The following is a 12,810-nucleotide window of genomic DNA, read 5'->3' as shown; positions in this document are numbered from 1 at the left end:
AGGGATGGTGACTCCCCCCCCTCCCTGGGCAGCCTGTTCCAATGCCCGACCACTCTTTCGGTGAAAAATTCCTTCCTAATGTTCAGTCTAAACCTACCCTGTTGGAGCTTGAAGCCATTCCCTCTCGTTCTGTCACTAATTACCTGTGAGAAGAGACCAGCACCAACCTCTCTACAGTGTCCTTTCAAGTAGCTGTAGAGAGTGATGAGGTCTCCCCTCAGCCTCCTCTTCCTCAAACTAAACAGTCCCAGCTCCTTCAGCTGCTCTTCATATGATTTGTCTTCCAGGCCCTTCACTAGTTTCATTGCCCTCCTCTGCACTCGCTCCAACACCTCGAGATCTCTCTTGTATTGAGGTGCCCAAAACTGGACAAAAATGTTTCTATTATGCTTCATAATAAACAGAGCCTTCTTTCTGAACGCAAATCGAGTGTAGAGTTACAATTCTGTTCCATTTCTTGCAGAAGAGGAAGCGCCGAGAGAAAGACGATGATGCAGTCAGTATTTGCAGCCTTGACTTCAAGGTAATCAAAACACGTTCCTCTACGGTCTTGTGCAATCATCTGCTCTGTCGACTCTAGTGGTTCCTTACCGGGGAACGTCACATATTGTGTGTTTGCATTTCACTATCAACAGTTTAGAGACGGGTACAGCTGTGTTTGCTCTTGTGTACACCTCTGGGGTGGGCTGAGTCCTGCCTGGTGATATCCATAACGCTCTTTGTGATCTCTGGGTTTTAATCATTTGAATCCTAAATCCGCCACGGTTTTAACGTTGTGTGAAATAAATGTGTGTCACCCGTCCTCAGCAAGAACATAAGCGTTTTCAAGTGCCAGGAAGCAAAACTGTGCAAAGACCCTTCACACGTTGCTTTTGTTTGACTTTGGTTAGTGCACGTCGTCGTACTGCAAACAAGCTGGACTGGCTGGGTGGTAAATTGTTCTTAAAGCTAGGGATTAAAGTGACTTACAAAAATAAGGGTGGGGAAGTGCAGAGTTGTAACTTTTTCCGAGGATTATCCAAGTTTGGGTTTCTGAAAGAGAAACTACTTCCCACTGGCCATCTGTCCTCAAGGTCTCACTGTCGGACACTTCCCTGAAAAGAGGAAGGAAGAGAAATAGGGTTTTTCCCAGAAAGGTAACTGTTGAGCTGAGAGTTAACTAAGTGGGGTTTATGGTTTATTAGACTGGGATTAGAAGTAATTTGTTAGTGGAGAATTTCCTGTTTGACCTAATGACCAAGGCATCCTCTGTTGTTGTCACCTACTTTACATTTCTGCATTATTTATTAGCCTCACTTAACCTGGCTACTGCTGGATGCTTTCCACGACCAATTGTCCGGTCCAACAGGGTAAATCTGGGCTTTGACCCCTCTAGACTAGATCTCCTCTTCCAGATAAGACCATCCCTGTAATTTCCCAGTAGGGGAGGGAAAAGAGAAAAAAAAAAAGATTATCTGCAGAGGGCTGTGATGCCTCTGAACTGACTGTGTTTTGGGCTTGTTTTGTTTCTGAGGTCTTTCTGGTTTTCTGATGCAGATGGGAGTGTTACAGCTTGGAAATCTGCCCTCAGGGAAAAGGATTTTCTTCTTCTTTTTTTTTTTTTTTTTTTTTAATTGGGCTACCTTTTTATGTGTTGGACAAAATTGCATGAATTAGGGTTTCTCCCACAAAGCAGTCACTTCAAGGTGAAACGAAAATATCAACAGTAATTTGTGTACTTGCCTTTTAAGAGTTTCGACAGAAATCTTCCAAAAAAAAAAGGGAAATCCCGAGGCTAATACAGTCAAAGTTCAGACTGCAGCTTTTGTTTAACCTGATTTTTTAACTTGTTCTTTTAAGGTTTTTTTTTTTTTTTTTTTTTTTTTTCTTTTTAATTGGGCTACCTTTTTATGTGTTGGACAAAATTGCATGAATTAGGGTTTCTCCCACAAAGCAGTCACTTCAAGGTGAAACGAAAATATCAACAGTAATTTGTGTACTTGCCTTTTAAGAGTTTCGACAGAAATCTTCCAAAAAAAAAAAGGGAAATCCCGAGGCTAATACAGTCAAAGTTCAGACTGCAGCTTTTGTTTAACCTGATTTTTTAACTTGTTCTTTTGAAAGGGTCAGGCTGTCCTGGACAGCTGAGAGTTTGAGGCACACCCCTCAGATAGACTCCACTGCTCTTGTTAAAATACATTAATGGTACTGATTGGATTGTCATTTTCAGGCTTTTTTTGATACTGACTCTCAAGGGTATTTAATGTTTCAAAAGCAGCGCAGTCAACTATTTATAGTTAGATTTTTGAAACTCAGATATCTGAGTCTCATCGAGCACATGTGAGGTAGCACAGATTATACTTTGTTCTGTCTGGATTTGATGAGGGTGAACCAAAAGCCTAAAATTTGGCTCCATCAGACATGGGTATATCTATTTAACTGATGAAATAAGGACACAAGAGAAGACCAAGACGATTTAAGAATGTTACGTGGAGGTCAGACCATATTGTTTACCCCCATCTTACAGATGGGAACTGATTTTTCGGGGTTGGTTCTCTAAAATGTCTAACCTCACAGCATAACTGTTATTGCAGCTCCTTTATCTCCCCCAGCAAATATAGCTCAGCTGACAAGCTGCTGTTTTATCACCGTACTTGTAATAACGGAGGAGTTTTGCCAGCATGTTGCATTCACACTCCTACTAGACATAATTGTGCTGACAAAACCACCGTGTCGATGGCGATCCCATGAAAAGCTGCTTTAGAGCAGGGAATTGCACCCCAGTATCCCCGACTTGGCACCTTACCCCATGTATATTTTTAAAATAAAGATAGGGGGAAGGGATTATTTAATTTGGATGTCTACCTGTCCTTCTAAAAAAAGGCTGAGCAGTCCTTTAAGGCTTTTTAACTCACATATTGTAGATTATTGTTCTGCATACCAGGCAGATGGTATGCAACATGGCAGGGGAGATGATGCCAGTTCAGATGGGCTGTGATGCCCCAGCTATTCCCATTTATTTGGGCTTGGTGACCTCCTTATCACCCAGGGTCCTACTCAAAACCAAACCAGATCTATTAAAGCTTCTAATTTGACATACAGCCTAAAACCCTCCAAACATTACCAAAATATGAGTGGGAAGCTACAACCCATGACAGTTACAGCATCAGCACTGCGCCAGCCCTTCTCTTGTGCCAAAACACCCTCCTTTGGGGAGAAAGAAGGTATTTTTTTTCCCCAGATTGTGTCTGGAGCTGTTGCTACAACATGGGCTGTTGATAATCGCCTGGTTGAGACAGAAAGGGGAGTAAATTGCAATGCAGGAACAGAAACAAGAAACTGAGGACAGGAATTTCTCAAGCAGATCTTCACGCTTTAAAACGGAGAGTTATTTTTTGCATTTCAGGTAGGTTTATGACCAACTTTTTATTAAGTGATGGCATTTGTCCTTACCCATGGCAGGGGGGTTGGAACTCGATGATCTCTAAGGTCCCTTCCAACTCCAACCGTTCCATGATTCTATTACCCCACAGTTATGTAAAGGTGGTGAATGATTCACAGGAGGAAGCAGCACTGTTTTTTTTGAAGGTGTGTGTATATCTTGGATGTTTGTTAGCAACTAGATAAATACTAGCTAAATGACAGGGAATAGACAGATCCGATGGTGTGTTTCACCAGAAGCAAAATAAACCCAGGCTGAGTAACGGGCAAGAATCACGTCTCGTCTGGACGGTGTGTTCTGTTGGTTACGGGATGTCCTTGTAGGGCTTTAGGAAGAGGGATTTCAGAGAGGAAGTGAAGTCTTAGCGAGGACCCTTTTTTATGAACATCCATGCTGTGTCCTTCTCAAACCCGTACCCACCTTTTTGGGACCAGTTCTGTGAATATTCCTCAGCCTGGATAGAAGTTCAGCCCAAACAAGCCCTAGAGTTGTACTAGTGCTGGCAGCAGAGACTGAGATGATAAAGAGATGATAAAGCTGAGGGCGAAGATCTCTCTAGGGAAGGCAGATAAACACTGAATTGTTTTGATGTAAAGTATTTCTTGGGGGAAAAAAAAAAAAAAAAGAGGAGGTGGAGAGGAGAGAATCCTTGTGTCTGCATTTTTGCTGCTCCGGATCATTTGAAACCATCAATGAGTGTCTTTCCACAGTCAGAGTCCCCATATGCAGCTTGGCTTCAGGCTGGGATAACACTGCCTAAAGATCATCACTAAATAATGCAGGAAGCTGCAGCGCTAACTCCTTCCTTTAGAATCTATATCCACAAGCTTTAAAGCAACAACAAAAACAGTCCTTCCTAATTCCCTTCCCCCTCCCAAAGATACAACCGCTCGAGAGGACTTTTATGGGAATTTTATTGGCGTGTCTGATTCATGCGAGAACGTGCCCGTGCATAAATTACAAATTTGTATTTGGAAATAGACTTTGATCAAAAACGAACATCTCTGGCATTGGCTACACCGCGCCAACTCCGAAAAACAACATTTGGCACGTGAGCAGGTCGGGAGCTGAAGTCAACTGTAGCTTCTCGCTCCATTACTTTGGTGTTAGGGCAGACGTTGCGTTTAATAACATCACGAGATCGGAGGGTTCCGTGTTTTCTGGTGGCACATTCATATTCATAAGATGGAAATTGCTTTTCTGGCCTGAGCGCACAAACGTTCACTTTTCGGGGATGGTTGAGGTGACTTGTTTTTTGCAGAATGCAGGTTATATTTCAGTAAAAATGTATCTGTACTTTGCGTTGCTTTTTTTTTTTATTTAATTTGCAACTGTATAATGGAGTTGAACGGCAGCTAATTATAGTCACCTCCCACCATCCAAAATAAATGCTGGATTCCAGACCGGCTCGTAAACTTTACAGATGACCCAATAGTCTCTTGATGGGTCATAGCCTACTTTTGCTCATTTTCCAGAATACTGCTCTGAATTTGGCTCTGAATATAAATATCTGGGAGTGGAATGTTAAACACAGCTCACGGACAGTAAACAACGTTGTGTATGGCAGAGGGTGTCTGACTGGCCTGTGTCCCTGAACATGTATGGGAGAAGATCATGGCCTATGGAGATCTTATTTATTCCAGTCCTCCAGTGTTTGGCGTGTTACACTATATATAGCACGTTAAGAATAGCTTTAAAGTGACTTTTTAGGTGGATTTCTGGTCCTAGTAAATAGGATTTCAAAACGTACATGCACAACAATGAAAATGAATATGCTAGGAGTGTAATGGATGCTTTCGTTTTCCCCGAGACTTCAAGCCGCCAAAGGGATTAAAATGTCGCAGGTTCTTTCTTTGAAGAAATTGAATCCAGATGTCAGGCAGATTAGAGGCATCCAGGACCTGTGAAAACTGGGAAAACTGCCCACTGAGGAATACCCCCCGCCTCCGGGCTCCATGAATGCACCAGCTCAAGTCTTCTCCTCTCCAGCCAGTGGCAGAACCTAGATCTTTTGTCATTAGCTCTTGTCAGCAGCAAAAAACATCCTTCTTGCAGAGTTAGGTATAAAATAAATCAGCCCTCAAGTGTCCTGGCTGATGGTTGGGGCTGTGTAACCCAGCCAGACCTGAACTATGAGCATATGAGGTCCCTAGGGAGACCTTATAACCCCTTCCAGAACCTAAAGAGGGCCTACAGCAGAGATGGGGAGGGACTCTTGATCAGGGAATGGAGCCATAGGACAAAGGGGAAGGGTTTGACACTGAAAGAGGGAAGATGTAGATTAGATATCAGGATGGAATTCTTTCCTGTGAGGGTGGTGAGAGCCTGGCCCAGGTTGGCCAGAGAAGTTGTGGCTGCCCCATCCCTGGAGGTCTTCAAGGCCAGGTTTGAGTGGGCTTTGAGCAACCTGCTCTGGTGGGAGGTGTCCCTGCCCAGGGCAGGGAGTTGGAACTGGATGATCTTTAAGGTCCCTTCCACCCCAACCAGTTCTATGATTCTATGATGTTGAGGGTCCTGTAATGAATCTCTGAAGGCAGGCTGAAAATCACAATCCGGGCCTGCTGGGGTTTGACATTAACTATCTGCTCACCATTCTCACCCGTGATTTGCTTGAGTATTGCCAAGAGAAGAGACAGGATCAGGTCATGAGCAGCGGCCAACGTGGACGCAGGTGCTGGAGGACATATTCAGCTGTTGGGGGAGCATTCCTGCATGCCACGCTTGGCAACCCCTGGCACTAGCCAGATGCCACGTGTCGTTTAAACAACTGAGTATTTTTAACTGTGAAAACTTACATCAGGCTGGAATTGCACGCTGGAATTTGGATGCATGTTTTCTTAGGAATTCATCGTTTGTTAATCTAAAATGTATCTGATGATGCTTTGGGGTTGAAATAACAAAACGACGTGTCAATACCCCCGAGAGCATTTTTATTTAGTGGCAGCCCTATCCAGAATAACTTGCAGGAGCAAGGAATGTCGCAGGTATGAGACCGCCCAGGACTTGGGGCAAACAGCTCTGTGTAACAGCAGCCCTCCCTTCTCCGTGGAAATGAAAACCCCAGCTAAAAATAAGAGTAAAACAATGAGGGCTGGTTGACTCTTCTGTCACTTGAACTCATCCCGGCTCCTTAATTTGATAGCAGGATGGGAGTCACCAAGGTATTTTGCTCCTAGAAGTGAAAATCCCCATTTGAGTATGGGGGAGGAATGTTATGAATATCCACTGGCAGGAGAGCAGGAAGAACTGGTCTGTTATCGACCGGCCGGGCTGCATTCTCCTGGCTTCCACGGCGTGGGCTGATCCATGCCCAGTGGGCTAAAGGGGCAGGAGAAGGCATGAAGAAGGTTGGGGCCAAGGGCAGAGGGTTAAGGAGGCACTGGGAAGACAGAAGGAGATGTTCTGGGGTAGAAGAATATGCCCTGAGTTAGAGGGAAGTTGGGATTATTGGTGGATGAGAAGCTCAACATGAGCCGACAACGTGCGCTGGTGGCCCAGAAAGCCCCCCACATCCTGGGCTGCATCCCCAGCAGCGTGGCCAGCAGGGCCGGGGGGGATTCTGCCCCTCTGCTCTGCTCTGGGGAGACCCCCCAGTGCTGCCTCCAGCTCTGGGGCCACCAACATCAGAAGGACACGGAGCTGTTGGAGTGGGGTCAGAGGAGGCCACGGAAATTCCGCGAGGGCTGGAGCCCCTCTGCTGTGAGGACAGGCTGAGAGTTGGGAGGTTCAGCCTGGAGAAGAGAAGGATCCAGGGAGACCTTAGAGCCCCTTCCAGTCCCTCAAGGGGCTCCAGGAGAGATGGAGAGGGACTTTTGATCAGGGAGTGGAGCAACAGGATGAGGGGTAATGGTTTTAAACTGAAAGAGGGGAGATTGAGATGAGATATTAGGAAGATATTTTTCACTCTGAGTGTGTTGAGAGCCTGGCCCAGGTTGGCCAGAGAAGCTGTGACTGCCCCATTCCTGGAGATGTTCAAGGCCAGGTTGGAGGGGGCTTTGAGCAACCTGGTCTGGTGGGAGGTGTCCCTGCCCAGAGCTCCCAAGTTCCATCCTGGTTCAGGTTGGTTTGCCCACTGGAGTGCTGTTTCCACTGCAATGAACCTTACTAATTTTAAGGTCATATTCATGTTGCTTCTTGAATGTCATAAGTAGGTAAATAATGTGCAGGTGTCGTTGCATGCTCTGAGCTGGTGATTATGTTGCTGCAGAGGGGACGCCGTGGGGCTGAGGAATGGTTATTATACTTGTGTAACACCATCTTCCACCCTGGCTGCCTTCAGGCTTCTCCAGATTTATTGCCTTTCCTGTGTTGCGTGTTGGTTAGCGAGGTCCAGTTCTGGGCTCCCCAGTTCAAGAAGAACAGGGAACTGTGGGGAGAGGGTACAGCAAAGGGCTACGAAGATGGTTCAAGGAACTAGAACGTCTCTCTCGTGAGGAAAGGCTGAGGGACTTGGGTCTTTTTAGTCTGGAGAAGAGAAGAGCGAGAGGGTATCTCATTGATGCTGATCAATATCTAAAGGGTCTTCTCAGTGGTGCCCAGTGAAAGGACAAGAGGTAACAGGCACAAACTGGAACAGAGGCAGCTCCATCTCAACACGAGGAGGAACGTCTTTCTTTTGAGGGTGGCAGAGCCCTGGAAGAGGCTGCCCAGGGGGATGGTGGAGCCTCCTTCTCTGGAGATATTCCAAACCCACCTGGACGTGTTCTTGTCCAACCTGCTCTGGGTGACCCTGCTTTGGTAGAGGGGTTGGACTAGATGATCTCTGGAGGCCCCTTTCAGCCCCTACCTTCCCGTGATTCTATGAGTACCCATTGCATAGTGTGTGTCTCCACCACCCGGGGTGGATTTTGCCTCCAAATGGGGCTTGATGGTCTACCCAGATACAGAAGACCTACAGAAATCATCCCTTCTGCTACAGGAGCAGCTGAGAACCACTTGTCTTGGATCTTTTACTACTTTGAGGACCTACCTACCCCTTCCTTTGAACCAAGGACAGTTGTCCAGGGCGCATAACCTTTTGCACGTTCCATGCCAGGAGGCATAGAGTGAACCCTCTTGCATCAGGCCAGAGCTTTAGGTTTCCACGACATGACATCAGCAGGCTGCATCAGCTGGGGCTTGCATCACCACAAATTAATTAACCTCTCAAGGTGTCACGTAGAAAAGCCCGGGATCTCCTCATGGGTGAATCACGTGCTTCCCCAGGTCCCTTCCCCGAGGGCTCAGGAAAGGAGAAGGGACTATTTAACACGTCACGGAGAACACTTCGTATGGCAGGGAGCGCTTGGAGACGCAGGACGTCATGTTCTGGCCCCAACAAGGAGCATTTAAGTGCCACCTTCATACCCATGACTCAGCTTCACGCCTTCCCTCTTGGCTCCTGGTCGTCCATCCCCTATTTTTAGTTGACTCCACTCGGCCCGTCTACGTCTGCGCTCTCGAGGTTGAAAATCTTTAGTCCAATTTTTAGACCTGAATCTTGAGACCAATTTTAACTGATCTTTGACCTTAGGTTGACAGGACGAGGGGCAATGGCTTCAAGCTGGAGGGGAACAGATTTAGATTGGAGATTAGGAGAGGGTTCTTCACTGTGAGGGTGGTGGAGCACTGGAACAGGTTGCCCAGGGAGGTGGTTGAGGCCCCATCCCTGGAGATATTCAAGGTGAGGCTCGAGGAGGCCCTGGGCAACCTGGTCTAGTTGGGGGTGTCCCTGCTGACTGCGGGGAGGTCGGACTGGATGACCCTTGGAGGTCCCTTCCGGCCTGGGCAATTCTATGATTCTATGATTCTATGAGAAATGGGCATGTTTGATATCCCTCAAATAAAAAACAACCCAATCAAAGCCCAATGGAGGGTTTGCCTGCTCCTCCCCAGAGTCATCGTCCTTTTGGTCTTTAGTTGTCTTAAAAACAGTCGTTTTTTACTAACCCAAAAAAGAATTATCCATATCCGAAGGAGTCATAATCTGTCCTTTCAAAAAGGGTGTACGGAAACTCGCTGTATCCCCAATTTCCAAGAATCCTGCAGTGGATGATCCTAAACGTCGTGGTCTGGCATCGCAGATTTGCTGAGGGCAACTCTCCAGGGAAGAAAAGCAAACAAAGCTCAAAAAAAAAAAAGCCAAGGGAGGAGAAAACAGGACTTTTCTCCTGCTCATGACTCTGAAAAACACCGTTTCAAACCCTCTCCCTCGTCCTGCAGCGGCCACGGGGGGAGCCGGGGACCCTGCCCTCCTCCCAGCCCCCCCAAAATTTCTCTCTTCCGAGATAAATTAAATAAAATCAAGAAGGTTGGTTAGCTTAGGTAGGCAGCAACGCAGCTGCCCTCCTATCGCCAAATAAACTGGGTTTATTTTTACCAGCACAAGAGACCTTTTATTTGGGAGATTTGTGGCGGTGCCAGGAATAATATGACTTTAAAAAAATAAACAAAAAAAACTCAAACCCTTTTGCATCTAGAGCCAGGCCTGCCGGGACAGGCTCCCCTCTTAGAAGAGGGGGAGAGGCTCAGCCCAGCCCCTGGCTAACAGAGCCGTGCCAGCACAACCTTTAAAGCCGAGAGCAGACTTAAAAGCACAGGTCTAGACAAGAATTATTTTTTATTTTTTTTTTAAGCAAGGAGAGCTGGTTAAAAAAAAAAAACAACTCGCAGCAGCAAATGATTTATATTCCAGCAGCGGCAACGAGAGGCACTGTCAGGAGGTGGTCTTGTGAGATGGCCGTGGGCAGCAGAGGAAAAGAGGAGGAAAAAAAAACCCCAAAAATCAAAATGTACATATTTTGGTTTGTCTCTTTTTTAGAGCAAATAGCCAAAACCCTCCGCTTTTCAAACTTCTTTGCACCGTGGGGTGCAATGGAGCAGCCCCCTCGACCCTCAGTGGGTACCCGCATTGCAGTGCCTTAAAGCACAGCCTCTCGCAGGTCCCATTTTTGGGGGAGTTTAGGAGGAAATTAGGGCCGGGAAAGTGACCGAGGGGCAGCCTGGCTCTGGGGTGGGCGAGGGGGCGTGGCTAGTGGTTAATGGGCGTGGCTTCCGGACGAAAAGGGGCGTGGTCTCTGTCGTGGCCCCGCCCCCGCGGGTGAGGTGGCGGCGCGGCGCGGTGCCGGGCGCAGAGCAGGGATGAGCGCGGGCTGAGGCGGCGGCGGCCGCGGAGGGGCGGCCATGGTGGCTCACGACGAGCTCGGGGGGCTGCTGCCCATCAAAAGGACTATCCGGGTGATCGACGCGCAGAACCAGTCCTTCAGGGAGCAGGAGGTGAGGAGGAGCGGGGTTGGTGAGGGGAAAAAAGGGGTTTTTTTGGTTTTTGTGAGGGAAAAGTGGTGGGTTTGCGACACTCCCCCCCCCCACCACCACCACCATCAGTTTCACACCCTCCGCGCCTGAGGGGAGGGTGAGGAGCCGGGTTCGCTGGGAGCCGGCCCCGGCGTGAGGTGCAGGCAGCGATTTAAAAATAAAATTCAATAACTTAAAAGTCTTTTAAAAAGAAGAGAGAACTTCATAGACCCTTGGGGGGGGGGGGGGGGGAGCCTAAGCCCAGCTCGGCGCCTCCCCTGGCCCCCCCCCCTCTCCTCCCGGTGGGATTTGCATTAAAAAAAAAAACCCACCTCCTGTTGCTCTGTGCACTCTTTCCACTGACAGGATTTTTCCTAATTAGGGCGTTTGTTTGCTGCATAAACCCCCTAAAAAAAAAAAAAAATCGTGAGGGTCGGTTGGGGTTTTGAGGGGTGGTGGCTTTTTGATGTATTGTTATTTTTCTCGTCTGTTGTTATGTAGATGAGAGTAATTGCATTCCTAGTAGATGCTCGCATGCCTCCTGCTGCGACAGAAGGCAAAAGTTCAGCAGCCAGGTAGGGACCGAGTGCCCTGGGCAGGGTTTTATTTCTGAGATAAGCCTTGAGATGAGGTAATCCTGCAGTGGATGATCCTAAACGTCGTGGTCTGGCATCGCAGATTTGCTGAGGGCAACTCTCCAGGGAAGAAAAGCAAACAAAGCTCAAAAAAAAAAAAGCCAAGGGAGGAGAAAACAGGACTTTTCTCCTGCTCATGACTCTGAAAAACACCGTTTCAAACCCTCTCCCTCGTCCTGCAGCGGCCACGGGGGGAGCCGGGGACCCTGCCCTCCTCCCAGCCCCCCCAAAATTTCTCTCTTCCGAGATAAATTAAATAAAATCAAGAAGGTTGGTTAGCTTAGGTAGGCAGCAACGCAGCTGCCCTCCTATCGCCAAATAAACTGGGTTTATTTTTACCAGCACAGGAGACCTTTTATTTGGGAGATTTGTGGCGGTGCCAGGAATAATATGACTTTAAAAAAATAAACAAAAAAAACTCAAACCCTTTTGCATCTAGAGCCAGGCCTGCCGGGACAGGCTCCCCTCTTAGAAGAGGGGGAGAGGCTCAGCCCAGCCCCTGGCTAACAGAGCCGTGCCAGCACAACCTTTAAAGCCGAGAGCAGACTTAAAAGCACAGGTCTAGACAAGAATTATTTTTTATTTTTTTTTTAAGCAAGGAGAGCTGGTTAAAAAAAAAAACAACTCGCAGCAGCAAATGATTTATATTCCAGCAGCGGCAACGAGAGGCGCTGTCAGGAGGTGTGTGTCCCATACCACTCTCGTGATATGACCGTGGGCAGCAGAGGAAAAGAGGAGGAAAAAAAAACCCCAAAAATCAAAATGTACATATTTTGGTTTGTCTCTTTTTTAGAGCAAATAGCCAAAACCCTCCGCTTTTCAAACTTCTTTGCACCGTGGGGTGCAATGGAGCAGCCCCCTCGACCCTCAGTGGGTACCCGCATTGCAGTGCCTTAAAGCACAGCCTCTCGCAGGTCCCATTTTTGGGGGAGTTTAGGAGGAAATTAGGGCCGGGAAAGTGACCGAGGGGCAGCCTGGCTCTGGGGTGGGCGAGGGGGCGTGGCTAGTGGTTAATGGGCGTGGCTTCCGGACGAAAAGGGGCGTGGTCTCTGTCGTGGCCCCGCCCCCGCGGGTGAGGTGGCGGCGCGGCGCGGTGCCGGGCGCAGAGCAGGGATGAGCGCGGGCTGAGGCGGCGGCGGCCGCGGAGGGGCGGCCATGGTGGCTCACGACGAGCTCGGGGGGCTGCTGCCCATCAAAAGGACTATCCGGGTGATCGACGCGCAGAACCAGTCCTTCAGGGAGCAGGAGGTGAGGAGGAGCGGGGTTGGTGAGGGGAAAAAAGGGGTTTTTTTGGTTTTTGTGAGGGAAAAGTGGTGGGTTTGCGACACTCCCCCCCCCCACCACCACCACCATCAGTTTCACACCCTCCGCGCCTGAGGGGAGGGTGAGGAGCCGGGTTCGCTGGGAGCCGGCCCCGGCGTGAGGTGCAGGCAGCGATTTAAAAATAAAATTCAATAACTTAAAAGTCTTTTAAAAAGAAAA

General features: G+C 48.1%; 1 protein-coding gene across 3 annotated transcripts in view; it reads left to right on the top strand.

The window, feature by feature from the left end:
• The window catches only part of NET1 (neuroepithelial cell transforming 1), a 65,813-nt gene that overhangs the window by 37,500 nt on the left and 15,503 nt on the right, over nucleotides 1-12,810 (top strand). The window contains exon 3 of one of the 3 annotated variants that reach the window (XM_014961003.1): nucleotides 464-523. In XM_014961003.1, the coding sequence (XP_014816489.1) occupies nucleotides 464-523 (60 nt within the window). Of the gene's footprint in view, nucleotides 1-463; nucleotides 524-10,531; nucleotides 10,676-12,428; nucleotides 12,577-12,810 lie in introns of those variants that run through there. The other 2 variants (XM_014961005.1, XM_014961004.1) reach the window with 2 other exon arrangements.

The sequence above is a fragment of the Calidris pugnax genome, unplaced genomic scaffold (genome assembly GCF_001431845.1).
Source record: "Calidris pugnax isolate Ruff unplaced genomic scaffold, ASM143184v1 scaffold289, whole genome shotgun sequence".
Lineage (NCBI taxonomy): Eukaryota > Metazoa > Chordata > Aves > Charadriiformes > Scolopacidae > Calidris > Calidris pugnax.
The sequence above is the reverse complement of the archived record's forward strand: the minus strand, read 5'-3'. Positions and strand labels throughout refer to the sequence as shown.